We start from the raw sequence: 27288 nt of genomic DNA on the forward strand, positions 1-27288 counted from the left end.
AAGCGAACTGTTGCAAGCAGAAGACTACCTGTACTCCCACTACACCTACACCCACCATCCTCCAACCCTAGTAGGCCAAATCAAGCTTGTCCGTATTAGCCGTCATGGCAAGGTAGGATTTTACAAAATGGATTAAAATTGCCTTAAGCACCGAGCTTTGATCAGCAGTTGGCTGGAAGTGAAAGTGATCCAGATGAACCTTTGGCCTCCAACATGAACATATTTATTTACAGATTAACAGAGGTGGAAGGGACCTTGTAGGTCATCTAGTCCAACCCCGCTGCCCAAACGGGAGACCCTACACCATTTCTGGCAGATGGCGGTCCAATCCTTTCTTGGAAGCCTCCAGGGATGAAGCTCCCACAACTTCCGAAGGCAACTTCTGTTCCATGGGTTGATTGTTCTCCCTGTCAGAAAATTTCTCCTTATTTCCAAGTTGAATCTCTCTCCTTGTTCAGTTTCCATCCATTATTCCTTGTCTGGCCTTCAGGTGCCTTGGAAAACAGCTTGACCCCCTCCTCTCTTTGGTAGCCCCTCAAATACTGGAAGGCTGCTCTCCTGTCTCCCCTGGTCCTTCTCTTCACAAGACTAGCCAGGCCCAGTTCCTGCAACTGTTCATCATATGTTTTAGCCTCCAGTCCCCTGACAAACATGTCCAAGTTTGAAGCCATTGATACAGATGTGATATAGGCATGTCCATAATTATAGGTTTATGGGTGAAAGTTCCTGAGAATACCATGGATAACCAAGACCTCGAGATCCTGCAATCGATACATGTTTATGCATTTGAATTTCGATCACATGAGCCTGGAAATCCTGCAGTGGTCGTAAAATAACAGTCAAAAGTCACTTTTTTCAATGTCTTCAGTTATAACTTTGAACAGTGACTAACTGGACTGTTGTAAGTTGTGGACTATCTGTATTTGTCTAAAGGCTAAGCATACCCCAAGACCGAAAGCAGGGCATTCTCAGTCAAATGGGGAGAACCAGAGAAGTGGAATGTCTTTATCTTATCAGAGAGGGGTTTGCGTCAACCTGGGGAGAGGTCGGTCTGATGGCGACCTTTGACAAGAATGACCTAAATATGGACACGCTGGACTCATTCTGGAAAGGGGCACCAAACACAGCCACTGTCAGTTTTGGGAGCCATATTGTACTTAGAAGCTTCCAAATCTTAGTGCCTGGGAATTTGGGAGGGGGTGATTTCATAGAGAGGTGAAAGATTAGAGGCAACAACATTTTCTCATCAAGTCAAGGACAAGTTACCCTGCACCTGGAAAAGGAGTGGGTGGGCGACTTTACGATTTGTGGGCTTCCACTCCCAGAATCCTTCCTCCAGTCAGGTTAGCTCAGGAATTCTGGGAGTTGGAAGTCCACAAGTCTTAAACTTGCCAAGTTGGAAGACCCTTGGTCTGGAGGGATGTCTCCAGTTGGGACGAAGATTTCATTGGGCCGTGGGATGGGCTGGTGGGTGCAGGGGATGAGTCTTTGAATTCTCAATTGGGAAGGGGAAACCCCGGAAATGTGCTGGTATGACTTCCTTAATAAATTCTTACTTGGATGAACTTGGTTTCTGAGCGCTGAATGAAACGGGGAGTTTCACTGGAACGCTGACAACCACATCACAAGGGTCACTCTGCCTGCAATCTTACGGTGTTATCCAATGGTCATCGATGGCCTGGCTCCAAGGCTGGTACCTTTTCCCTCCCATTAATTTCAGGCTTAAAATACTGGAGTGACCTCCCTTCGATTGGCGTTCCTGGGCTGTTAGTCATCGGTCATGCAGCTGCAGAGAACCCAAACCAAGGGCAGGAACGCTTGGTTGAGCCAAGACTTGAAATCCAGGATTCCCCAACCTGCTGTTTTAGGGATACTTGGCATAATTCACCATTTTTTTTTCCAGTATTCAGGCTGCTTCTTCTAGCTGGGAAATCCTTGTGAAGTCCAGCAGCCGGAGTGTGTCGATTATTTAGCCGGAGTGCACCATGAGGCGGTTAAGTCTACGCTGCATCCCATTTAATTCTATTCATAATTTATTGCTCGTCCTGTGTGTTTTTATAATAATTTGCTGGCGTTTTATATTTTTGATGCATGTTTTACATGTTCTTTTGGTGAAGTTTACTCTTTACGGCTGTAACGCCGTACGAAATAATAACTCAACTGCAAATGCCCGCTGTCCTCCTCCAAAAGGCAACGAGAACTTATCGTTTTTAAAGCAATAATGTTATCTGGGAGTTGGCGATACAACCACACAGTACACACGTAACAAGGCAAAACCCAGCAATTCTGGATGCTGTCCCTTAACATCAAGCCACCACAGCACCAACTGGACCTCTCCAGATGGCCCATTTCCACCTATTGATGGATAGCCATTGAGATGTCCTAGTTTGGGAGGAAAATAATAGAGTTGGAAGGGACCTTAGAGGTCTTCTAGTCCAACCCCTTGCTTAAGCAGGAGAGCTTATACCATTTCAGAGAAGTGGCTGTCTAGTCTTTTCTTAAAAACCTCAACTTCTAGAGGGCAGCTATTCTGTCCTTTGATTCAAGTGTTGAATATAAAGACAGACAACTCTACAAATTCTTCCATACAAACTTTCTCTTATTGGATTATATTAGGTATCCTTAAGGTAACTCACAGTTATGTCGAGATGCATCTAATGTCCAATTCTCTGCATAGTTGAAATCATAGTGTAAAAGGATAGTAATCTCTCACCTCACATTTCATCCCATAGTAGTGGAGCCAAAGGAGAAGCGCTAGCACGAAGCTAGGGTCCATTCAGTGACCAATCAGGATTACAGATGTGACCACATGACATGGACTACATTTCCCAGGATACCTTAACTACATTTACCACGATGCATTCCCTTAAGGGGACAGCTCCCAATTCCTAACTAACTCTCCCAATTCCCATTTACTGGCTGGAGAGCACAGAGGCCATTCCGCTGGTTAATTGTTCTCGCTGTCAGAAAGTTTTCTCCTTACTTCTAGGTTCCTTCTCTCCTTGATTGGATTCCACCCCTTGCTTCTTGTCCTGCCTTCAGGGGGCTTTGGAGAATAGCTTGACCCCTTCCTCTTCTTTGGGGCAGCCCCTGAGATATTGAAACATGGCTATCTTGTCACCCTTACTCCATTATTTAGACATACCCAGTTCCTGCAACCGTTCTTCATACGTTTTAGCCTCCAGACCTTCACTGTTCCAGATAAACTTCTGCTATCAAGGTTCTGGGTTGCTAAACCGAGAGGCCAGCAGTGTAAACGGGCCCACAAGCCTCACAAGATCACAAGGTAGCATTGCTTAACAAGTAGTATCAGGTTGAGACACCTCCTCCACATGAGCCCTGAGCTTCCTCTTGTGAATCTATATAAACAGAGGCACAGATTCAAAACCATGTGAAGTGTTAGGACTGCGTTGTAAAGCCTTAGTAAGGCCACACCTGGAATGTTGCGACCAGTTTTGGTCACCATGTTACAACGAAGATGCTGAGACTTTGGGAAAAGTGTGAAGAAGAGCAATTAAGATGATTAAAGACCTGGAGGCTAAACTATATGAAGAATGGCTGCAGGATTTGGGTTTGGCTAACCTAGAGAAGAAGAAAAGAAGAATTTGGGGGACACGACAGGAGTAATCCAGTGTTTGAGGGGCTGCCCCAAAGAAGAGGAAGGGGTCAAGCTATTCTCCAAAGTCCCCTGAAGGCAGGACAAGAAGCAACGGGTGGAAACTAATCAAGGAGAGAAGCAACCTGGAATTAAGGAGACACTTCCTAACAATGAGGACAATTAACCGGTGGGACAGCTCACCACCAGAAGTTGTGGTGCTTCATCGCTGGAGGTTTTTAAGAAGAGACTGGACAACCGTTTGGCTGGGATGTCCTGCTTGAGTAGTGGGCTGGACTAGAAGACCTCCAAAGTCCCTTCTAGCTCTATTCTGATTAACGGATTCAACCCTTCCATAATCCAAATAGCTACCCATATTCTGGAGGGGAATTCGCAACGGAGGCAATGATATTTCTGAAATGCCAGCCTATTGACCCACTAAAATGAAGCCATTAGCCTGACAGCTCAGGAATGAGCTATTCTTGGTTTCCAAACATCCTCTTTCTCTTGCTAATCACCTTCTAAGCAAAGGAAGGAAAAAGGTGTTTTGGTACGTCTTCCAGTTTTTTGCTGCATCCTGTCTGATTATCAGGCATTTGCCAAGTGTAAAAACTCAAGTGTGCGCGGCTCACGGAAAGGAAAAAGGCTTAAGTTCCTGTGAGTTTATTTTAACAACACATACAGAAACATATGGGCATGCTCGTGAGCACACACACACACACACACACACAAAGGGCAAGTAGTAGAAGGATGCTTTTCCATAAAAGGAAAAGCACTCCCTAGAATGCACTCAGTGGGCAAGATCCTACTTGCAGAAGTCAACAGGAAAAAACCTAAAATGGGGTCATATTTTGCATTGTAAAATGAAGGGGGGGAGGGCGGAAATCAAAGGAAAACTGTCTTCTCTATCTTTAATGAGGAAAAACGTTTTTAAAAACAATCCTGCAAATAAAATAAGAGGCAAAAATCTACCCTGTTATACAATTACACCAGAATAAAGCCTCAAGCGGTCGCTCATCTTTTCTTCCTTGCTAAAGGTGACTTTCTCTTCTTGGTCTATTTCAGGATTGCAAACCTCTGGAGGCAGGGATTTCTCTCAGGCTCCACTGAACAGGAAGAAGCGTCCTGGCTTAATGTGTGCCGAGATTTGCCTGGAGATTAGCAAGATGCCCCTTCTTGCAGAACTCCAAAAAAAAAAAAAATAGAAATACCGGAATAAAGCATTTCCTACCCGCTTTTTGTTTTAGCATCAAATTTGGGGAATTGCTTCAGGGAGATAGAGGGGTTTTTTGTTCCAAGCCAGAACTGAATTACAGCCCATTTCCAAATGTTGGAATTTGCCTGCTCTTACTTGACAGGTTCACACCATTGGCTGCAAGATACATGGGTGTTACTGCCGTAGGTCTTCCCAGAGAGGAATAACAGGCAAGGATTATCTTGGTTCAAGGCAGGGCCGTTCAAACTTGGCAAGTTCGAGACGTGTGGACTTCAACTCCCAGAATCCCCGAGCTAACATGACTGGAGGAGGGATTCTGGGAGTTGGAAGTCCACGAGTCTCAAAGCTGTCCAGTTTGAAGAGCCCCTGCTGTAGCTCAGCTTTATCCCACCCTCAGCCTTCTTTTCTGAATTGCACACATTTCCTCTTCTTGGCTTCTTGGTTTTTAAGCCAAGCATTTTCCAACTTGAATTAAAAATCAGAACAACAACAATGAATGCCCTTTCTGGCACTTGCAGGAAGCAGAATCCAAGGAAACGGATTCTTTCTGGCACACTGCACACGGTGAATGGAGGCTACTCAGGAGCAAATCACAGAAACCAAGAACGTGGCTGGTATCTAACGTTGCATATAATGCGATAGGTAGGGATGTAGAGGGTAGGCAGGCAGACAGACACAGGATAAACAGACAGGCAGATAGACAGACAAAGACCGCTGGTTGCAAGTAATCTAGATGCCCTGAGTTGCTGGTCTTCTTCAATAAATCACTTGATCGCATCCAGCCACTCCACCTAATCTAGATGTCCTGAACTGTTTCTTATTAAATCGATAAATAAGACAATGCAGGACAGAAAGATTATTCTCCATCCTTCCTTGAACCTTAGTTTGAAGCAGGGGAACGAAATGAAACAACAATAACAACAACAACAAAATCAGCAAGACCACTCCAACCAACGGGGCAAGCCACTGGGATGTAAATTGAGAGCAAACCCCACACCGTAGCAGCACTGATGATGGCCCCTTGTTAGGTGGTGAAATGCCTTGTCTGAAAACAACCCAGCTCAGAGAACAGCTCGTTTCAACTCTGAGCTGCAAATATTCTCCTTTATCTGAGTAATAATAACACTTCAGCAAAACCCCAGAGGGAGAAGACATGCCCACTTAAACACTTTCCTCTTCTGCAAGCATCCCAAGGTGCTTCGCAAGCACCCCAAATTAATGCCACTTGATATTAAACCCACCGGGACCAGTCTTCTGCGAATTGAGCTTTTTAAGCCCGGAGCTTGGAAATGTGTGGAAATGACTCTAAGCAAGTCCCAGACGCCCTTGTGCTTGGAAGAGATTTTAGGAGAATTGCCAAAATGTGTGCCCGTTGCTTCTTCCCGAGCCTCTGAATGCACCAGACTTCAATTCCCATACCCCCCAGCCAGCTTAGGGTCTTTTAAAGACCTGGAGTTGCAGAAGGTTGCTCTACAGAGTAGAAACGCTGGAATAATTACAGTTGAATCATCGTTTAATTGAGCTCGTCATAACACCAAAGCGGTTTTTAAATCATTCTCAGAAGCTGCTATTAATGGCCACATGAGGTCATGTTGGACCCAGCAAGGCTTGTTTCCAACGCACCCAAGAGGACCAATTTTGCATTAAAAAAAAAAGAAAATCTCTAATGCTTCTCAGAAGAGAGAGGTTGGGATGGCTGTGTGGTTAAAGTCACTGACTGGAAAGCTGGCAGCCCAAGTCTGAGCCCCACAGGATGGGGTGAGCTCCCGTTCCTCGCTCGAGCTCCTCCCCACCTAGCAGTTCAGAAGCATGCAAAGGTGAGTAGATAAATAGGTACCACTTTGGTGGGAAGCTCAGCTCATCCATGTGCCTCGGGGTTGAGTCACGCTGGCCACATGACCCTGGGAATGTTACAACGCTGGCTCCCTCGGCTAGGAAACAGCGATGAGCATTGGACCCTGGGTTTGGACACCACTAATAGCAATAGCTCTTAGACTTATATACCGCTTTAAGGTGCTTTTACAGCCTTCTTTAAGCAGTTTACAAAGTCAGTCTATTGCCCCCAACTGTCTGGGGCCTCATTTAACCAACTTGGGAAGGACGGAAGGCTGAACCAACCTTGAACCACTAAAAAAGGAGAAATCTTTACCTTTAATGCTTCTACGAACCAAATGTTTTAGAAATTATCTAATATAGCAGAATAAAGGGGTTAGAAGGGACCTTGGAGGTCTTCTAGTCCAACCCACTACTCAGGCAGGAAACCCTAAACCATTTGAAGCAAACGGTTGGCCAATCTCTTCTTAAAAACTTCCAGTGTTGGAGCAGCCACAACTTCGGGAGGTGAATTGTTCCACCGGTTGATTGTTCTAACTATCAGGAAATTCCTCCTTAGTTCCAGGTTGCCTCTCTCCTTGGTGAGTCTCCACCCGTTGCTTCTTGTCCTGCCTTCAGGGGCTTTGGCGAATAGCTTGACTCCCTCTTCTTTGGGGCAGCCCCTTTGATACTGGAACGCTGCTATCATGTCACCCCTTGCACCAAAGCTTCAATCAGCAGTGACGGGGGATGAAGTACTGGGCCACTGTTCTCCGGCACCACAAAGGCTGAGCTTCACCCAACCTTTCTCAATGCATTTTCCAGATGGGTGGACATCAATACTCGGAATTCTCATCAACAGCTGCGGTGGGTGGAGACGTTTGGCTGGAGGGCATATGGGTTAGGGAGGCCTTGCCATCTAGGAGTAGACCTAAAGGTGCTTTTTTTCCCCCCCCCAAGAGGCCACTGGACTTTCGGGTTTTGCTTTGAAGACATTTCGCTTCTCATCCAAGAAGCTTCTTCCGCTCTGACTGGATGGATACATGCTTCCATTCCTCATCTAAGAAGCTAAAGTAGCTTCTTGGATGAGAAGCAAAATGTCTTCAAAGAAAAACAAGAAAGTCCAGAGAAGAGAAGAGAAGGGAAGGGAAGAAAAATATCTACGGAGATTCTCAGTCCTCCAGGTCCTGGTTGTCCCAAAGGTGCTTTTACAAGAGGCAACTGGACTTTCGGGTTTTGTATTGAACACATTTCGCTTCTCATCCAAGAAGCTTCTTCCGCTCTGACTGGACGAGAAGCGAAACGTCTTCAAAGAAAAACCAAGAAAGTCCAGTTGCCTCTTGCGGGGGAAAAAGCACCTTCGGGACAGCCATGACCAGGAGGACTGAGAATCTCTCTAGACATCAAATAGTAAACAGGGAGCTGCTATTAAAGCTAGTCAGATTGAGGAATATCTAGACAGTTGTAAGAATTCGGTGAGAGTTCTGATGACTGATGACTTTCCCGCCTGCACTAAATCCAGGCCAGAACTGGAGGCAGATGCTGCAAAGGCTGGGCAAAAATTTAAACCTGACAACTGTGGCCCAATGGAAAGAGGACCAGCACGGCGCTTTGTGTACTTTGTGGCGCCACTTGACCCAGTTGGAATAGAAGCTGGAAGGCACCTTGGGGAGGTCTTTGAGTCCAGGGGTCTCCAACCTTGACCAACTTTAAGACTTGTGGGACTTCCAACTCCCGGAGTTCCTCAGCCAGCAAAGCTGGGAGTTGAAGTCCCACAAGTCTTAAAGTTGGTCAAGGTTGGAGACCCCTGTTCTAGTCCAACTCCCGACTCATGCAGGAGGCAAGTGGCGGTCCAGTCTCTGCTCCAAAACCTCCAGTGAACCCACAACTTCTGGAGGCTCTGTCCCACTGGTTGCTCGGAAGTTTCGCCTCCCTTGGATGGGTTCCCATCCGCTCTTTCTTGCCTGGCCTTCTGGTGCTTTGCAGACTAATGGGACGCCCTCCTCTTTGGGGCAGCCCCTCAAAACAGTTGTTTTTTCCTCTCAGTTGCCAGGAACGCCACAGGGTCTTTGTCTGAAACGGTGCTTGAGCGGGGGGCTGGACTAGAAGACCTCCAAGGTCTCTTCCAGCTCTTATTCCCATTGACTGGCGGGCGGGCGCCTGAGCAGCGCGCCGACCTCCGCCGTCCCGCCCCTCCGCGATGCCTCGCTCCGGTTCCCCGCGGGCTGCCTTCCCCAAAGCCCGGCCCGCGCAGCGGCTCGGCGCCCCCTCACGACCCCCGGCGGCCCGGCCCCTTTGCAAAGGAAGAGAGCCCAAGCGCTGTGGCTTTAAGAGCCCGGAGCCGCGCACTTCTCGCCGCTCTTCCGGCCCGGGGCTACGCAGGGCTCGGGGGGGCTCTTTGCAAGCCGCCTTGCACGAGCCCCCGGAGTGGGGGTGTGCAAGCCCCTCTCCTTGCAACCCCAGAAAGGGAGGGAGGCGCGCCCCCCGCCGCTCCAGGAACCCCCTCCCTTTTTCCCCCATGCGCGAAACACGCGTCACCGCATACAGACACCGCTCGCTGGCTGGCCGGCCGCTTTTCATCCCCGCTCGCCCGCTTCGCCTACCTTCCCCTCGGCGTCGTGCTGCCCCGCCGGCTCCCGGGCCAGCCGCTGCCTAACCTCGCTCATCCTGGGCCGCCGCTCCGCCCGCGCTAAGCTTCGCTTCGCCTCTGCAAGAAAGCAGCAGCAGGAGCCCAGCCCAGACTGACAGCCGGGCCCGGGAATCGGGGCGGGACTTTAGGGGGAAGGAGCCAATCCTGGAGCGGATCGCCCTAAGGGGGCGGGGCCCACAACGGGCAGGCTTTTGCAGCGCAGGAATGGAGCAGCGCAGCCAGGCTGGGGGTGGAGTCGGGCGGGGAACGTTTCCAAGGCGGGTGGGGTCTGCTTTAGCTGAAGCGAAGGGGCCGGAGCGTTTCCAGCAGCCGCCTGAGCGTTTACATCGAACCAGGCCGGCAGGGAAGCCGATTCTCTGCCGTCTGGGTCCCGAGGACACAGGTAAACCTCCAAGCGGCCTCAACGACCCTCCAAAAGGATGCAAACGACCAGTTGTCCGCAAGGGGTATCAATCCTTCCATTGCCCACCGTCCAGTCAGAGCTGAAGGAGCTTCTTGGGTGAGCAGCAAAACGTCTTTCAAGAAAAAAGAACATGACTTGGATGGCTGAGAATCTCCGTAGTCTTTTAGCTATCCAATTTGGGATGAACCCCCTTGGAATGAGGTGGGAGCAGGAATGGATTTCCAAAGGGGAAAAATTATAGACTACAGGAACCATTTGCACCGCTCAGGGGACCCTGAGGACACAGAGAAACCTCCAAGTGACCTCAAAAACCCTCTAAAAGGATGCAAATGGCAAGTTGTCTGCAAGGACTATCAATCCTTCTATTCCCCACCATCCAGTCAGAGCCGAAGAAGCTTCTGGGATGAGAAGCGAAATGTCTTCAAAGGAAAAACAAAGCCCAGTTGCCTCTCGGGAAAAAAAGCACCTTTGGGACAGCAAAAAGGGTGTTTCTCCAATTTGCGAATTTCCATCTGGGCAAAATCTCTCTCCAATTGCTGGGAAGGTTCTCCCTCCAGAGGACTTGTCTCGCGTGCAGATCTCAACAGGTTCAGGAAGGGTTTCTTTGGGGAATAGAATGATGTGAACCGACAGATTTGATGTACTGGGGAGACCACACTTGTGATACTGCATCCATTTCTAGTCATTACAATATGAATAGATGCTGAGACTCTAGAATGAGCACAGAAAAGAGCAACAATAGCCCTTTGACTTATATACCGCTTTACAATGCTTTCCAGCCCTCTCTAAGCGATTTGCCCACGGGCTTATTTTCCACATACTGCTGTATTGCAACTTCTATTGAGATGTTCGGAATTCATTTAATACTTTTGTGAGAATATGCCAAAGGGACCTTTATTACATAAAGATTCTAATTTCTAAGCGGACAATCTGGGGCCCCATTGAGTCATCATTTCAGGTATTTCCTTAGCTGAACAGAGAAACAGAATGGACTTTGTGGGGGTCATAAAACAGTGAGAAGGGGAGCAACTTTTGACTTCCTGCTGGCTTCCCCATTGAGTTTCCTTGCAGGAGGGTTGCAGGGAGGAAATCAGTGGGGAAATTTGCCTTTTTTTAAAAAAAAAAAAAGTCAGTCTTGCCACATCTCTTCCAGCTGCATTTTGCAGTTTTTTTTCCCAAGTCGGATTCCAATTCCTATCATTGGATTCCAATTCCAATCATCCACAGCTGAAGGCCATCCAGCACAGGTGAAAATGGTCTGTTCTGGGGAAGAAATGTCCACTTCTGTCCAGATTGGACATCCCTCCTCGCGGCCTCTGATCATATTTGGGGAGGTTGATGGGGAGGGGTCCTTTCCCATCACATCCGGAGGGCGCCAGGTTGGAGAAGGAAGCGGCCTCCGCAGCCCAGGTCAACAAGTCCGGGCAAAACCCCTTCCAGAAACTGGCAGCAAAGCCGTTCTTTCCCTGCACTCTGATTGGTCAGCAGAGCCGCGAGGGGAGGAGACAACAATGACCTCCCATTTTGATTGGTTCTAAATTACGGACAGCCTCTTCGGGGGCCGGAGCAAAAGGCGACGTCTCGGCGCGCAGGCGCACTATATCTTCATGGGCCAGGGGCGGGGCGTCGGTCGCCCGGCTCTATAAAGAGACGCGGGCGAGGCGGTCCGCGCGAAATTTTTCCCGCTCTCGCCGACAAGATGTTTGAGGCGCGGTTGATTCAGGGCTCGCTGCTGAAGAAGGTCCTGGAGGCTCTCAAGGACCTCATAACGGAGGCCTGCTGGGACCTGGGCTCGGGTGGCATCAGTCTGCAGAGCATGGACTCCTCGCACGTCTCCCTGGTGCAGCTCACTATGCGCTCCGAGGGCTTCGACACCTACCGCTGCGACCGCAACATCGCCATGGGCGTCAATCTCGTCAGGTAGTGGCCGAGCGAGCGACCGGTGGCGGGGCGGAGGGGAGAAGTCCACTAAGGCGCGAATTCTCCACATACGCAAAGAAAGGCGGGAACCATTTACTGCGCCGGTCGCGTTGCTGTGACGTAATCCCTTCGCGCCATGGCGGGAAGCGTCGGAGTGTCAAAGCGGGCTTCGCGCGCTCTAGTTCTGGAAGGGGATTGGCTGCCCACGGTTCCTCTCTTTCGGCGCGCTTCCGCCCGATTGGTCGTCCTCTCCTTCTGGGCGTGGCTTGTCTTTTAGGCGCGGGATTGTGCGAGGCAGCATGGCGGTTTTTGCCACTTGGGGAAAGGAAAGAAGGCGGGAAGTGAGGCAGGCAGGGCCGGCGTCTCTCTTGGCCTCCGGGTCCAATGCTCCTCCTGCCCAGTCGAGCTTCCTCTGTGGAGGAAGCAGCCCTCTGGGGAATCCCAAGCGCAAGAAGGCGTGGGGTACCCCCTCTCCTTGCCAGGGTTTGCCTGGCCTCCTTTGCAGCTGGACCGGACCTTTCCCAATTTTAGCTCAGGACTGCCCTGGTGCTCCACAAAAGGGCAGCCTGTGGCAAGTTATTGCAGTCCCTGCACTGGCAGAGTTGCTGGAGGGTCCTCCTTTCCCAGTTGATCCCTAACAGTTGAATCCTGTCTGAGTCCACAACAAAAATTACACTAAAACTGCAAAAATAAATAAATGAATCTTCCCCCCCTCTATATCATTTTCTAGCGTGGGAAAGACCGGTTTATTCTCAAGAATGTAACCTAATAACAAATGACAATAGTGTGCTTTCTAAATGTCCCCCTAGAACAGAGGTCCCCCAACTTGGCCACTTTAAGAGTTGTGGACTTCCAACTCCCAGAATTCTCCAGCCTTCTGGGAGTTGAAGTCCACAAGTCTTAACGTGACCAAGTTTTGGGGACCTCTGCCCTAGAAAGTATGTTATGTGACCAGTTAATCATAGATAGGGAGGGACTGGATCAAAACCAATTTTTGGATCAGGAAATAAAATTGGGAAAAATCTAGGCTGTTGTGTTTGATTTTAAATAATGCCAGTTGGATTACAAACAGGATCCACACAAACTGCTGTTGTGGTGTCCCTTGGGAGAACAGCCTACTTGATCCTCTTGGCTTGCAGTGACTTGTTCAATGTGTCTCGTTTTGTGTATTGTCCAAATAACGCAGTATATCAAAACAATGACATGTGCGTTTCTTTCTCTTTCCTAGTATGTCCAAAGTGCTCAAGTGTGCTGGTAATGATGACATAATCACTCTGAGGGCTGAAGACAATGCTGACACACTGGTTTTGGTATTTGAAACACCAAGTAAGTTTAACTGAATCATTAAATCTGCTTTATCTCAGAAGTAGGTGTTCATTGTAAAACTAGAAGAGGGTAGGATAAATTCTGGTGTCAGAATAGCCCACAAGTTGCATTGATTGCAGTCTGTTAACACCTGTCAAAATACTTTTTTATTCCTATGTTTAATATAGTGATGGCAGCTTATAACTGAAATAGAGCACCCATTATGTAATATATGAATAACAAAACATGCACAATTGGACTAATGTGCATTTTGGTGTAACGATTTGGAATATACAACATTTTAAAAAGTAATGCCAACCAGAAAGTGATTATATGCAGATTTATTTGCAACACTTTCAATCTATGAGCAACCCTTCATTTAGGACTACAGTTGGACTGACATTTTGGTTGTTAAATGAGAGATGCCCACATGATTGCTTGGTTCAACAACCACAATCCTGGTTCTCCCAATCATTAAGCGACTGGAGCAAAGGTGGGTAAGGCAGCAGCTTCCTTCCCTACATGACAGGAACTCCCGTCAGGTTGCAGAAAGCTCGGATCTTTGGACCGCTGCAGGATTTCCCCTCCCCTCCCTCTGTGTGCGGAAGGGAACCTCTGCAATGAGCTGCCGAAACACCTTAAATCCCAAAAGGTTCAACCTTCCATTCTGCAGGCTGTTGGAGTTCCTCTCCTCTCCCCTCGGCGAGGAGCCCTTTCCCCTCTGCAATCTAGCAGGCGGGAGTGAGCAACCTTCCCTGCCAGCTTCCCCACTGACTTTCACAGGAGTGCCGAGCATTTGGCAACTGGTTGTAAGTGCAAACATTGCCAAGTGGCCCGATCTCGATCAAAGACTCTGCTTTTGCTGTCTTTTATAGGTATTCAAGTAGCTTTGCAGATTATGGCTAGTAAACAGTATTGAGTCAGAATGATTTTCTTGTAAATAATGTTAATTATATGATTTTGTTTTGAATAGATCAGGAGAAGGTTTCAGACTATGAAATGAAATTAATGGATTTGGATGTAGAACAGCTTGGAATTCCAGTAAGTGAGTTTTTATCTCAAAGGTACTATTAATGAATTCATTAAATGTAAACGTTATGATGGATGGTTAAAGACTGGCTTGTTTGCTGTCTTTTGACTGAATCTATAGCCGCTGCAAGAATAAAAAAATTACTAATTGCTTGCTGATTCTCTATGTTGCCAATTTGATATAGGTAGTCTTTGCTTATTAATGGCCCTAATTAAAATCAGAATTTCAGTCACTGGGTGAAACGTGTCCCATTTTGGGAATAACAGTTTTTGTAGTCCTGAGTAAAGACAAGCCAGGATCTCCTGCTTCTCCTGTCCTGTTGCCTTCTCTTCAACTCCATCTCCCTGCAGCCCCCCCCGCCCCCCAGTTGCCCAGTTGACCTCCTGTCTTCATCCCACTGCAGATGAGGCGTGCCCAACCGTGACCCTTTGCCAAGCGACAGGGTGGCTAAAAGGACGGGCTGGGAGGGAGGAGTTGAACTATATCCTGTGGTCATGTGAGCAGACTGCTAAGCACCCAGATTTTGATTATGTGCCTGGGGTTCCTGCAATGGCCATAACTTAGGGGACTGGACATACGTCAGCGCCTTCATGACTTCATATGGAAGCTTGAATAGGTTACTGTTAAGGAGGGGACTACCTATGCATGCAGTTTGAATGGCATCTGCTTTTAATGGGGAGGAGGTTACAAACTGAAATGTTAAAATGTTTTGTGTTGTGGGTTTGTATCCTAGTTCTGAAGCGAAGTGACTAATACTTAACCTTCATAAAATTCTTGCATTTTTTCGTTCTGTGCTTGAAGCCATTAGAAAATGCGAGGTTAAAAGTACATGTCGTCCTTCCCTCAACTCTTAATAAAAGTTGGGCTACTAACAAGTGAAATCCGGCTTGCCCAATGTCTTTGCTTTATCAGAAGGTTGCAAAATGTGATGACCAGTTGGGGGGGAGTACCTGTAAAACTCTTGCAAAAATAAATATTTGCTCCTCTTGTTAATTTTTTTCTTTTCTTAAAAAAGACGTCCATTTGATTTGTATCCGTTTTACTGGCCCCGCTGGTTTCTGTCCCGTGAGAAATGGAAACGCAATCCGGGTGTCGCCTTGAGCCTCAGCCAGCCCTACAATTCCTTCATATGGTCTTTCAGGAACAAGAGTACAGCTGCGTGGTGAAAATGCCCTCGGCTGAATTCGCACGTATCTGCCGTGACCTCAGCCACATTGGAGACGCCGTTGTGATCTCCTGCACGAAGGATGGGGTCAAATTTTCCGCCACGGGAGAACTTGGGAGTGGAAATGTCAAGCTGTCACAAACCAGCGATGTTGACAAAGAGGAGGAAGCTGTGAGTAGGCAGCAGGGAAGCTGAGACTCTCCCCTTGCCGTTGTTCCCCCTCTTCTCTCGGTTCTTTAACCTTCATCTGTTTTTTTGCAGGTATCCATCGAGATGAATGAGCCCGTCCAGCTGACCTTTGCTTTGAGATACTTGAATTTCTTCACCAAGGCCACACCTTTGTCTCCTACAGTTATACTCAGCATGTCTGCGGATGTTCCCCTAGGTAAGTGGGGGCATTGCGGGTCTCGCTGAGAAATGGGGCCAGAGTCTGTTTCCTGGATTGGATTGATGGCTTCGGACAGGCCATTAACTCTTTTTCCTTGGCTCTTTTGTCTCCTGCAGTTGTGGAATACAAGATAGCAGATATGGGACATTTGAAATATTATTTGGCCCCAAAGATTGAAGATCAAGAAGAATCGTAAGAAATTAAAGGGTGCGGGGAGAAGGGGTGTGATTTTTGCGAGGCTGGTAGCCCAGGGTCTCTTTCAGTTATACTCAGTCTTGGTGCACCAGATGCACTTAGACCCTTTTGTAGATATTTCCATGTAAATACTTCTCCTTTTTATTATGTGAGTACCTAAAATAGTTGTAGGGCCTTTTTTTATTGTTCAGCTTTTAATCCTTTTCGTATGAAAGTGAATGTGGTATTTAAAAACAGTAACTTCTGTGTGGAGAGCCTGCGTAACCCTATAGATGCCATCCATAATAACCCTGCATGAAAATCGGAATTTTGCAGCATTTATCCGCCTGTTAGTTGAAACGAGAATGCTAATGACTGCAAAAAAAGAAATGTTTGGAGGAAAAAAATATGTTCTAATGGCTTACCTTGAAATGGGAATCTTTGGAAGTGAATACTTTTTTTCAATAAAGGATATTTCTTCTTTTTTTATTTTGCCTCGGGACAGTTTATCATTACTGCCCAATCTCTTGGATCCATATCTTCCTGGCTTATACTGCTCATTTCTCCTGTGGATAGGATTCTCTTTCCCCACCACATTTCAATTGTAGGTGATTAATTTTTGCCTGAATGTTCAATAAAACTACCAAGTTTCAAAATATAAAGCCTTTTGAAGCAGCATTGGTCAAGATGACCTAGGAGTAATCAGATGTATTCAGCTACATATGTTTGGGAAACAAGTAAATGTTGACTTGTTGGTGAGTCCATGCAGTTTTCTTGACCAGATTTCTGGGGGTGTGATTTGTCTTTCCCTTTTTTTTCGGGGAGAGAAAGAAGTATTGTCCATTGTTCTCGGCACAACGAAGTGTGTTGTGGGATCGTTGGAGTGCCTAGAAGGATAAAGCACCGGTTAAATCCCTGGCAACGAACGAGTAAAACCGAAAGAAGAAAGTCACCTTTTCTGGTAAAAAGCTATGTTTTTGCTGACTGGGGCTGTGAGGAGTTGGCTTGCTGCTTTTTTTAGGGTGAAAGGGGGATTTAAAAGCACGTTGGCCAGTTGAGCTGGCCTTATGGGGCCGAGAGGCATTTTTACACTTTGGAACTTAGCAAATTTGGACCGTGAGATCTGGATTAAAGAATATACTGCGTGTCAATACGGAACCAGAAAAACGTTCTCTTTTTTCCCTGGGATGAAATTATTTAGCAAAGTAATTGATGGCAAGCGGGATATTTTCAAGGATTTTATACCCCAAATAAGCGCACTAGAATTTCCCATCGCTCAACATCCAAAATGTATCTCCCTTCCCCTTCAGTGGCAGAAAATTGGGTATGTATGCTGAGACACACGAGTCCTCCTGGCTCGGATAGGAAGGTTGCAATCATCCCAGTAGAAATACGAATGGGAGCCGTTTGAAGGGGAGGGTGCTGCAGAAGCCCAATTATTCGGGGGGGGAGGTGGGGCCACGAAAAGGCTGCCCCTGGGCTTCAAGCTGGCAGGAAGCGCCTCCCCTGAGCTGCCTATGTATACAAAGTCTTCCCGAGGGCTCCCTTTGTGGCGAGGCAGGCGAGGGGCCTCGGTTCTCCTTGGCTGGACTGGCCGAATATTGTCCCTTATTGTAGAAGTAGAATGCGAGAAGGGTTTTCTAGCCAAAATGTTAAGTTGAAGTGGGAGGGGGGAAAAAAACCCCCCCACCCTGACCACACACCCCTGAAGACTTGAGGGAGCCCTGGGAGGACAGTTAGAAAGATTTTAGTATACAACTAAAATGGGAAAGCCAAGATATAATCAAGGGCAGCTCCCCAAATGTGCTTCCTTTAAGACTTGTGGACTTCAACTCCCAGAGTTCCTCAGCCAGCCATGAATGATAGAGTTGGGAGAGACTCCAGAAGGGTCATTAACCCAGGGGTCTCCAACCTTGGCCCCTTTAAGGCTGGTGGACTTCAACTCCCAGAGTTCCTCCGTGGGAATTATTTCCCTGGAAGAAGAAGCTCCAGTGTAGAGTTGCCTCCTGCAAAGGACCCTCGTCTGCGCTTCTATGCATAAAACGAAGCCATCCCCCGGCCTTGCAGTGGGGAGACATTCTGGGGCCCCTTTAGGCTCTCCATCCCCATGGAGCCCCACATTCCTGTTAAGTGAGACAGCTAAGGGATTTCACCCCGTTTTGCGACCTACCTTGTCAGTCAAGGGAATCACTGCAGTGCACAGCACCACAGAACCTGGCTTCCCCAATTGGTGCTGCTTGGGGGGGCGGGAGGGTGTCTCAAAGGGGGGTTGCACGACTGCCCTGGGACACAGCGACCGTCATAAACATGAACCAGTTGTCAAGTACCTGGATTTTGGTCCTGGGGAGGCTGCAACGGTTACAGGAAAGCGGTTTGTAATAAAGTCACACGTTTCAGTGCCTTGTAACTTTGGTCACTAAACGAGTCGGGTTGAGAGCTACCTGTCCTTCATGGTTTGGTCAGTCTGCTCTCCAAACTGACCAGGGAACCCCCTGCAAGGCCGCAAACCCCCAGGACCTGGCCAGAGTAGTGAAGGGCGTGACTGCGTGAGGCTTTGCACGCCGAACCCCCACGAGAGCCGCGCACACGGCTTTGCTGCATGGGCAGGGTGGTGTGTGTGTGTGTGTGTTCCTTCCCAGGGGGATCCCAGCAGCGCAGCTTCTGCACTTAGAGGAGTTACTGGGGTGGCGGTCCCAGTTTGGGCCACCACGCTATAAAAAGGATGTTGAGACTCCAAAGACTGCGGAGAAGAGCAACCAGGAGGATGAGGGGACTGGAGGCTGAAAGATAGGATGAACCGCTGCAGGACCTGGGCTTGGCTGGTCTAGGGAAGAGAAGGACCAGGGGAGACAGGAGAGCATCTTCCAATATTTGAGGGGCTGCCACAGAGAGGAGGAGGAAGGGGGTCAAGCTATTCTCCACCTGAAGGCCAGACAAGGAATAATGGATGGAAAGTGAACAAGGAGAGATTCAACCTAGAAATAAGGAGGAATTTTCTGAGAGGGAGAGCAATCAACCCCTGGAACAGAAGTTGCCCTTGGAAGTTGTGGGAGCGCCATCCCTTGAGACCTTCAAGAAGAGACTGGACTGCCATCTGTCAGAAATGGTGTAGGGTCTCTCGTTTGGGCGGGGGGGTGGGTTGGACTAGATGACCTACAAGGTCCCTCCCAGCTCTGTTCATCTGACTTTAATGAAGAAAAGGACCAGGGGAGACAGGAGGGCAGCCTTCCAGTATTTGAGGGGCTGCCGCAGAGGGGGAGGTTCTCCTGCTTGGGCAGGGGGTTGGACTAGATGACCTCCAAGAGTCCCTCTCCCACTCTTTTCAACCTGGAGCCAGCTTGGATGCCTTGGCACCAGCCCAACCTGCTCGCGGGGCTTAAGCGGGGCAACCCGAGGCGGGGTGCCCGTCTCTGCGCGATCTTGCCCGGCCGGGAGCGGCGCGGCGGAGGGAGGGAGGGAGGGAGGAAGGAAGGAGGGAGGGAGGGAGGGAAGCGGCCGCTGCCTCCCCGACCCCCGCGGGACCCGCCTCTGGGCGGCGCAGCTGCTCGGCGACCTGGAAGCGGCTCCGGCGAAGACTTCCTGGCGCAGGAAAGGCTGCCATGGCGCGGCCCCGAAGGTAGGCGGGCAGGCGGGCGGGCGAGGCCGGGGAGGGACGGAGGGAGAGAAGCGGCGCCCAGGCGGGAGGAGGAGGAGGGGGGGCGGAGAGACCCCCCGAGCCCCCAACTGCCCGCCCGGGGTCTCCTCCCCTTGGAAAGGGCCGCGGACTCCACCTCCCAGAGCTCTCCGCGCGCGGAGCCCTGGGGGACGCTGGGAGTTGGAGTCCGCCCCTCTGGAAAGGGGCTGCTGAGGCTGAGGACATCGGCACCCCTCCACCCCCCGAGGGTCAAAGGAAGACCTGGGTGCTGGAGGGAGGGGGGCGCAACATGCTGGCTCCGTGAGCCTCTTAGGGGTCTCCAACCTGGGCCCCTTGAAGACGGGTGGACTTCAACTCCCAGAATTCCTCAGCCAGCAAAGCTGGCCTAGAGAAGGGCTGGAAAGCACTGTCAAACAGTGCATAATAATATGAATATTAACAATAACAATACACAGCAAAAGAAACCCAGCATAGTCCTCTCATTTGCTGTCGTTTTTTGTGAATAATAAAACAACAACAACAATAATAACAGATTAACAGAGTTGGAAGGTCCTTGGAGGTCATCTAGGGCTCAGCACTCTTGCTATCTTCCTCCCTCCCTCCCAGAAGGCAGTGCAGTATTGCTGGCTAACTCTGCCCGCTGCCAGGAGTTCGATCCTGAGTAGCTCAAGGTTGACTCAGCTTTCCGTCCTTCCAAGGTGGGTAAAACGAGGATGCAGATTGGAGGGGCGGCAAGAGGCCGACTCTGTGGACTGCTTAGAGAGGGCTGTAAAAGGCCCCGTGAAGCGATATAAAGGTCTGAGGGCGATTGCTATTTCCCTCCCTCCCTCCAACTACACCAATTTACAACCCTAGTGGTGCAGCCTCCGTAAAGTCATTGTAGGTTGGGGATTATTAGCTCTCCCCACCCAACCCAGGAACAAAAGTTTGTTTTCTGGGGTCTCAGTGGGTCTCCACTTTGTAGTTTCCGGGGCCTCGAATGCCTTTTCCTTCTTTGCATGGCTTAAAGTACACAGGGGTTCCTTTTATCGGCTCTGATCCAGGTTGTAGCTGGGAGGAGTTGTCGCTTTCGCTGAAGAAGATGCCGTCCCGAACGAATTTGGCTGCTTCCATCCCCAGCAGCAAAGTAAAGTATTCGAAGCTCGCTTGCACGGATGAAGGATACATTGACCTGCAGGTAAAAGGAAGGAGGGAAAGGGAAGGAGGAAGAAGAGAAGGAAAGGAAAGGAAAGGAAAGGAAAGGAAAGGAAAGGAAAGGACCGCGTTTTATTTTATCCTTATCTTTTTAATCCCACTGTTATGTTGGGTAACTCAATTTATTTATTTTTATTTATTTACCTTTTTTTAGAGTTATAGTTCATTGTCATTGCACCTCGTACAATGAAATTAAATGCCATTTTATTAAAAAAATAAATAAAAAGAAAACAAAAGGACACATCCTTCCCATTCTATACAATTGAATTGAAAACCACTGATATCTGTTTGCAGAGATGCCCGCCAGGGGGCAGCCTTGTCATGGCACTTCTTCCTTTTTAACCCAAAGTTGCTCCCCGCCCCCCCCCAGGAGGCAAAATTGGATTTTCTGTTTTGTTTTTTTTCCCTTTGAAGACGTTTTGCTTCTCATCCAAGAAGCTTCTTCAGCTCTGACTGGATGGCGGGGAAGGGAAGGATTGATTCTCCTTGCAGACAGCTGGTTCTTTGCATCCTTTTGGAGGGTCCTTGAGGCCACTTGGAGGTTTATCTTTGTCCTGTTAACTGTTGCATCTAAAACGGGGGTCTCCCAACTTGGCAACTTTAAGACTCCCAGAATTCCAGTCCACCAGTCTTAAAGTCACCGAGTTGGGAGACCTCTGATCTAAAAGGATGCAAATGACCAGCTGTCTGCAAGGAGCATCAATCAATGTGGCCCTGAACACATCCCAAGATATTCTTTTTATGCTTTTCTGCACGCATTTCACAACTTACTTCTCTGTTCTTTCTTAACTGACAGACAGTCTCCACATATACCTGTGTACATCTCAGACCTCTATCCATTGGCTACTTTCTGTTCCCTATTTCTCACGGTTTTCAGAACTAGGTACTTTGCAAAATCGCATTCCACAGCAACAGCTCAGCAGGATCACAAATAGTTCTGATACACTTTGAAATCATCCTATCTAAAACTTTGGTTCGTGTCTCTTTTATTCTGGGGTCTGCTATCATCCCCTTATTGAATCTGATAGATCAATAGCCTATTTTTTTTCTTCCTACAGCACGGATGTTCCTCTTGGCTTCCAAGGGCTCACTAAGAAAGGTTTTTTTTCCAAATGACCCTCAGAGCATTTAAAGTATTTTCCTATATTATTTATTAACACGCTCTGATGCTAAGGAGTTCGACTCCCCCTCCCCGCCTGAAAAGAAACCTGTTCCAAATGCTCCTTGCTGTCTCCTTGCCCGCACAGCAAATACTGTTTCAGTTTCCAAACAGCCCTCAATTCTCACACACTGACAGGATTCTAGCCAGATGAATACCGATGGATGCTGGTAGGCAGAGGCAGAATCCCCCCGCCCTTATTTTCCTCCCCAAAAACTAAGCGCACCGCATAGTTTCGTAGCGAAGCACACGAGTATCCAGCTAGTTACTTATATATTTTGCTGGGAAACGGCTCTTAAAAAGAATTTTGTGCTGCCCAGTGTGGGCCTCTCCCAGGTGTATGAACTACAGTTCCCAGAATTCCCCAGCCAGCGCAAAGCGTGGCTGAGAAGTTTAGGATGTGGGACTCTGGGCCCGGAAGGCCGTTCTGCGCTCAACCTGTTTTTCTCCCTAGTTCAAGAAGAGCCCCCCGAAAGTCCCCTACAAGGCGATTGCGCTGGCCGTGGTGCTGTTCCTGATTGGCACCCTCCTCATCATCATTGGCGCACTGCTCCTTGCCGGGTACATTAGCCAAGGGGTAAGTCGTGAGTGGCGATTCCGTCCTGGGAGACTCTGGTGGGCAGATCTGTGCAGGTGGGCTGTATTGTCCAAGAACAGGGCCAGAGAGACCACCTGGGAAAACGGCCCCCTCTGGGACCAGAGGCAGAGGTGGGTGTTCAGCCAGTTCTGACCGGTTCTGCAGAACCGGTAGCGGAAATTTTGAGTCATTTGAAGAACCGGCCAATCCCACCTCTGACTGGCCCCGCCAACCCCATAAATTCTCCGCCTCCCATTGAGTCCCAGCTGATCGGCTGGGTCTCCTTTGGTTGCCCTGCAAAAGGAGAACGGAGCTGGAAAGCAGGCTAGTGGGGTGGGGAGGGAAGGGGGATTTTGCAGTATATCCTTCCCCTGCCACGCCCACCAAGCCACGCCCACAGAACCGGTAGTAAAGAATTTTGAATCCCAGCCCTGATCAGAGGGGTCAGTATGCAAGAGGGCTGTGGTGGCTTGGAAATTTGGAGGTCCCTTGATGGCGTTTGGCCGATTGATTCCTGCCTTGGAGTCCGCTGCTTTCAAGGTATTTGGAGTCCCGTAATTTTCTTCTTTGGGTCCCATAATTCCCACCAGGTGTCAGATGAGGTCCATCATACCTGGAGGAGGAATAGAATTGGATGAGCTGGAAGGGCCCTTGTAGGTCATCTAGTCCAAACACCCATCCAAGCAGGAGAACCTACACCATTTCTGACAAGTGGCAGTCCGGTCTCTTCTTGAAAGCTTCCAGAGATGAAGCTCCCACAACTTCTGAAGGCAACTTCTGTTCCAAGGGTTGATTGTTCTCCCTGTCAGAAAATATCTCCTTATTTCCAGGTTGAATATCTCCTTGATTAGTTTCCATCCATTATTCCTTGTCTGGCCTTCAGATGTTTGGGGGAATAGCTTGACCCCCTCCTCCTCTCTGTGGCAGCCTCTCAAATATTGGAAGACTGCTCTCCTGTCTCCCCTGGTCCTTCTCTTCCCTAGACTAGCCAGGCCCAGTTCCTGCATTCATTTATTGTATGTTTTAGCTTCCAGTCCCCTCATCATCCTGGTTGCTCTTCTCTGCACTCTTTCCAGAGTCTCAACCTCTTTTTTTATAGTGCGGTGACCAAAATTGGATGCAGTACTCTAGGTGTGGCCTTACTAAGGCCTTAAGGCTTTGGAAATTGCTTGACTCACTCTACTTTGGGGCAGCCCCTCAGATATTGGAAGTCGGCTATCCTGTCTCCCCTGGTCCTTCTCTTCCCTAGACTAGCCAGGCCCAGTTCCTGCAACCGTTCATCATATGTTTTTTTCATACGTTCTTTTCATCTCTTCCCTCCTCCAGGGAACCGATCGTGCAGTTCCTGTCTTGATCATCGGAATCCTGGTTTTCCTTCCGGGCTTCTATCACTTGAGAATCGCCTACTTCGCTTCCAAAGGCTACCGGGGCTACTCCTATGACGACATCCCGGATTTCGACGATTAGAAGGCTCTGAAAGGCCACGGCGTCCGAGAGATGAAGCCAAAAACAACCCCAAGCTTAATTTGGAGTGAGGCTCTCTCTTTGGACCACCAATCCTAGCAGCCGTTAATACTCCTTAAGGATTTCTTTGGCAGGGCTCTCAGTTCTTGTTTTCTTCCTGGGCCCCTCCGAGAGGAAATTAACTGCATCGTGTAGAGGAAGAGGAGGCCTTGTGAGAACAAGTTTCTGGTTTGAGGGGGGAAAGTTCTTGACAGGTGTGTTTCCACCGAGCAGAAGGAGGAAAAGAAACTCAGGGGTTTACTAGGCGCTTCTACTTTATGATTATTATTTCACTTCTTCCTCTAGAGCAGAGCCTCGGCCAAGCTGACACCTGGAACCGGGATGGAAGGGGAGCGCTCATTAAATTGGTCTAGGCCAGAGGTCCCCAAACTTGGCCACTTCAAGACTTGGGGACTTCAACTCCCAGAATTCCTCCTCCAGTCACGTTAGCTCGGGAGTTCTGGGAGTGGAAGTCCACTAGTCTTAAACTTGCCACGTTGGAAGGCCTTTGCTGGGGCTGATGGAATCGCCGCCTCAGAGAGTAAGCCGAGAGTCTGGTGGTATCCTCAGATGGAATTGGGCTGTGAAATCAGAACCCGGGGCCAGACAAGACTCTGTGAGAAAATAATGTGGAGCGCATTCCAGAGACCTCAAAACGAAACGAAATGTAAAAAAAAAATAGGTCGAATGCAGAGAGAGAAAAATCAAATACTTGGTTAAAAAGCAACCCCTTTTCCCACAAACAACTACTGAGTTCCATGCTTTTTGAAACAGGCACGTTTTAGTAACAGCAAAAGTCTGTGTGAATTAGGGGTGGGCAACTATGGCCCTTTTAGGACCTGTGAACCTCAACTCCCAGGAATTCTTGGAGTTGAAGTCCACAAGGTCCTAAAAGGTGTATAATTACCTAGAGGGAGGAAGATATAACTCTCCCTGGCTAGGTGTCCCCAGGAGCGGATATCGGAAAGCTTGAAAAGTGCACATGGGGATATGCAGCCTGGAGCCCTGGAAGTGAAGACAAACCCTGTTGGAAGTTGGCCCAAGTGTCCATGTCAGCCACACCAAAGCAAAACCACCCTAATTTTTCCATTCGTTGATGTTGAAGTCGCCATGATTTCCTGAAGGGGTTTGGGGGGTTGTTGGTTTTTTGGGGGACAGGCTGCCTGGACCCATTGCCTTGTCCTAGGCAGAGATCGTGGGCTTCCTTTTGCCGCCAGTGAGTTATCGGTTATTTTTTTCTCTGGATTCTCTCACAGGATTTACAGCCTGTGGAATGCAAGGGAAAGCTTAAATCTGCGTTGGGAAAGCTTAAATCTGCAGGTTCCGGTTGCCGACTTAATAAAGAACTTGTGATGTTCAGTCTTAAGGTACTTTTCCAGCCTGACGTTGCCTCTGTTCTAGGGTAAAGGCGGGAGAAGGAGCCCCTTGTCCTGGGAAGCCCCCGGACGGATATTTTTAATTTGAATTTTTGCAGCAAGGCTTTGGACTTTCGAGTTTAAAAAAACAACAACTAAAAACCTGGGTTAACAAAACATAGTTGTTGGCTCCCCGCTAATACGCTGCGACTGAACAGACAAGCAACAATAGCGGTCCAACTTAACTTGAAAAACCACTAGTACTACTTAGTGGCAGAGTTCACACAACGTGCTAGAATCCTATTTTGCTGATCAGCTGGGACTCAATGGGAGGCGGAGAAGAGATGGGGGTTGGCGGGGCCGGTCAGAGGTGGGATTGGCCGGTTCTCCGGACTACTCAAAATTTCCGCTACCGGTTCTGCAGAACTGGTCCGAACCGGCTGAATCCTACTTCTGCTTCCTTCCTTCCTTCCTTCCTTCCTTCTTTCCTTCCTTCTTTCCTTCCTTCCTCTTCCTCCTGCGATGTTCTATCCCAGCTGGGCATTCTGTGTGAAGTCAGCAAATTGCGTTTATCCAGTGAGCCCCAACTAGTCACACAGGGACACAGAAACCCGAGGCGACTGTTTGTTTTGGCTCACCGTTGTCTGCTGATTCAATCACCCATGATTTATTGCATTGTGCAGGGTCAGCTTGCTTTGGGGATAGACGTACCTAGCCGCGATCAACACGGGGAAGGGTTATGTAGTCCGTTTTCTTTCCACCTAATTGGGCTAATGAATGAATCCCCGGTCAGGGAACATGACGCAAGAGGGGGCTCCGTTGCCTCCCACCGATGACCTGTTTTCCCCCACTTCCAAGCCCCCCCTTGCCCCCCTCCCCAGCTGGTTTCCACGCCTGCCTGAGGTGCTCCTGCATTAATGGCCTCGTTCTTGCCGGCAAAACCCGCTTCCCAGAGGCCCAGCTGGCTGAGATACGGGGATGATTCAGCTTCGTTTCAGCAGGGTGTTTTTTTGGGGGTGGGGGTACTAAGGTCAAGATATACAGCATTTTCCTTCCAGCAGGCTGGGAGTGGCCGGGTGGGTGGGTGGGCGATGCTTCTGGAAGGTGTAAGGTTGGAGCCTTGGGATGGGAAGAGAACAGGAAAACCGAATGCAGTGCTGAGCATTTCTTTTGCAGGCTAGAATAAAGGTGGTAGGAATTGCACAGCTCCAGTCCAGTGAGAAGAAGAACTAGGGGTGACAGGATAGCGGTGTTCCAATATTTGAGGGGCTGCCCCAAAGAAGAAGGGCTCACACTTATTCTCCAAAGCACCAAGAAGGCAGGACCAGAAACGAGGGTTGGAAACCGATCCAGGAGAGAAAGAAGCAACCTGGAATTCAGGAGACACGTCCTCAGAGCGAGGACAGTGAACCTTTGAAGTTGTGGGTGCTGGAGGTTTTTAAGGAGAGACTGGACAGTCCCTTGTCTGAAATGGAATATAGGATCTCCTGCTTGACCAGGGGGCTGGTCTAGAAGACCTCCAAGGACCCTTCCAGCTCTATTCTGATGATTCCTGGCGCTGGACTCTTCGGGACAGAGGGCGGATGTTGCGCCTGGGATCTCTGTTGGAGCCGCCTTAAAACCTCGGAAGTTCAGCTTTGCTAAGGCAGCCGAGGAAGGGAGAAAAGTCAAAGCGTGGCGCAGGATACCCATCTGGTGTCTTTGTGGGGACGTTGTCACGATGATACGGAGAGCAGGTGGGGTTCTCTGATTGCACTTCTGCTGGGCTTCCAACGAGCGAGTGAGTGGCCGTCTCAGGCGGTGTCCTTCTTACACAGACCCGACAGAGCCCTGGGCAGCCCTCCCTTCTCTTCGGGCCTCTCTTGCAGCTCAACAACACGTACACCTCTTCCCCCTCACCCCCCAACCCCCCCCAACCCCCCCACTCTTTTCTTGTGGCCTCTTAAAGACCAGCTGGGCAGAAAACACCCAACCTCCTTTGCAACGGATCTTGAATGGGCCTCAAATCTCCTGCAGGAGGGGAGGAAAAAAAAATGGGGGCCCCCCTGATGCTGTAATCCAGCTAATGCGTGTGAACCTTGGACTGTTTGCTCAACCCACTTGGCTGGCTCTGGGCGGGGGGGGGGTCACGGCCCTGTTGATGTAAGGACAACCCACTCCCCCAAAAGAGCCAGCTGGTGTTCTAAACCAGGGATCTCCAACCTTGGC

At 49.1% G+C, this 27288-nt stretch overlaps 3 protein-coding genes across 6 annotated transcripts in view; 2 read left to right on the forward strand and 1 right to left on the reverse strand.

Annotated features, from left to right (window-relative positions):
- CDS2 (CDP-diacylglycerol synthase 2) overlaps positions 1–9381 on the reverse strand; it is a 30118-nt gene extending 20737 nt beyond the window's left edge. The window contains exon 1 of one of the 2 annotated variants that reach the window (XM_026715198.2): positions 9227–9381. In XM_026715198.2, coding sequence (XP_026570983.1) covers positions 9227–9289 — 63 coding nt within the window. In that variant the 5' untranslated portion in view covers positions 9290–9381. The remainder of the gene's footprint in view (positions 1–9226) is intronic. The other variant, XM_087938795.1, reaches the window with a different exon arrangement.
- A 1883-nt stretch (positions 9382–11264) lies between these two features.
- Positions 11265–16147, forward strand: PCNA (proliferating cell nuclear antigen). The gene is made up of 6 exons (XM_026715161.2): positions 11265–11596; positions 12825–12922; positions 13875–13942; positions 15073–15267; positions 15358–15481; positions 15601–16147. Exons 1-6 carry the CDS (start codon positions 11376–11378, stop codon positions 15678–15680), a joined length of 786 nt encoding a protein of 261 aa, XP_026570946.1. The 5' UTR covers positions 11265–11375; the 3' UTR covers positions 15681–16147.
- A 3072-nt stretch (positions 16148–19219) lies between these two features.
- On the forward strand, positions 19220–25095 carry TMEM230 (transmembrane protein 230). Of its 3 annotated transcripts, none has more exons than XM_087938796.1 (4): positions 19220–19274; positions 20302–20469; positions 22100–22222; positions 23549–25095. In XM_087938796.1, exons 2-4 carry the CDS (start codon positions 20374–20376, stop codon positions 23687–23689), a joined length of 360 nt encoding a protein of 119 aa, XP_087794922.1. In that variant the 5' UTR covers positions 19220–19274; positions 20302–20373; the 3' UTR covers positions 23690–25095. The 3 variants fall into 3 exon arrangements, with proteins under 3 accessions (XP_087794922.1, XP_026570947.1, XP_087794923.1); XM_026715162.2 differs by having other exon boundaries at positions 20336–20469; XM_087938797.1 differs by lacking the exon at positions 19220–19274 and adding an exon at positions 19825–19990 and having other exon boundaries at positions 20336–20469.
- The last annotated feature ends 2193 nt before the right edge of the window (positions 25096–27288 follow it).

The sequence above is a fragment of the Pseudonaja textilis genome, chromosome 9 (assembly GCF_049901715.1).
Source record: "Pseudonaja textilis isolate UNSWEBS1 chromosome 9, rPseTex1.2, whole genome shotgun sequence".
NCBI lineage: Eukaryota > Metazoa > Chordata > Lepidosauria > Squamata > Elapidae > Pseudonaja > Pseudonaja textilis.

Bases quoted from the DNA above. Each gene is read 5' to 3' on its own strand.
- TMEM230 (XM_087938796.1), top strand. From the start codon at position 20,374: ATGCCGTCCCGAACGAATTTGGCTGCTTCCATCCCCAGCAGCAAAGTA. The intron at 20,470-22,099 runs GTAAAAGGAAGG...TTTTCTCCCTAG, and splicing joins AAGGATACATTGACCTGCAG to TTCAAGAAGAGCCCCCCGAA. The intron at 22,223-23,548 runs GTAAGTCGTGAG...TCCCTCCTCCAG, and splicing joins CCGGGTACATTAGCCAAGGG to GGAACCGATCGTGCAGTTCC.
- PCNA (XM_026715161.2), top strand. From the start codon at position 11,376: ATGTTTGAGGCGCGGTTGATTCAGGGCTCGCTGCTGAAGAAGGTCCTG. The intron at 12,923-13,874 runs GTAAGTTTAACT...TGTTTTGAATAG, and splicing joins TTTGGTATTTGAAACACCAA to ATCAGGAGAAGGTTTCAGAC. The intron at 13,943-15,072 runs GTAAGTGAGTTT...ATGGTCTTTCAG, and splicing joins TAGAACAGCTTGGAATTCCA to GAACAAGAGTACAGCTGCGT.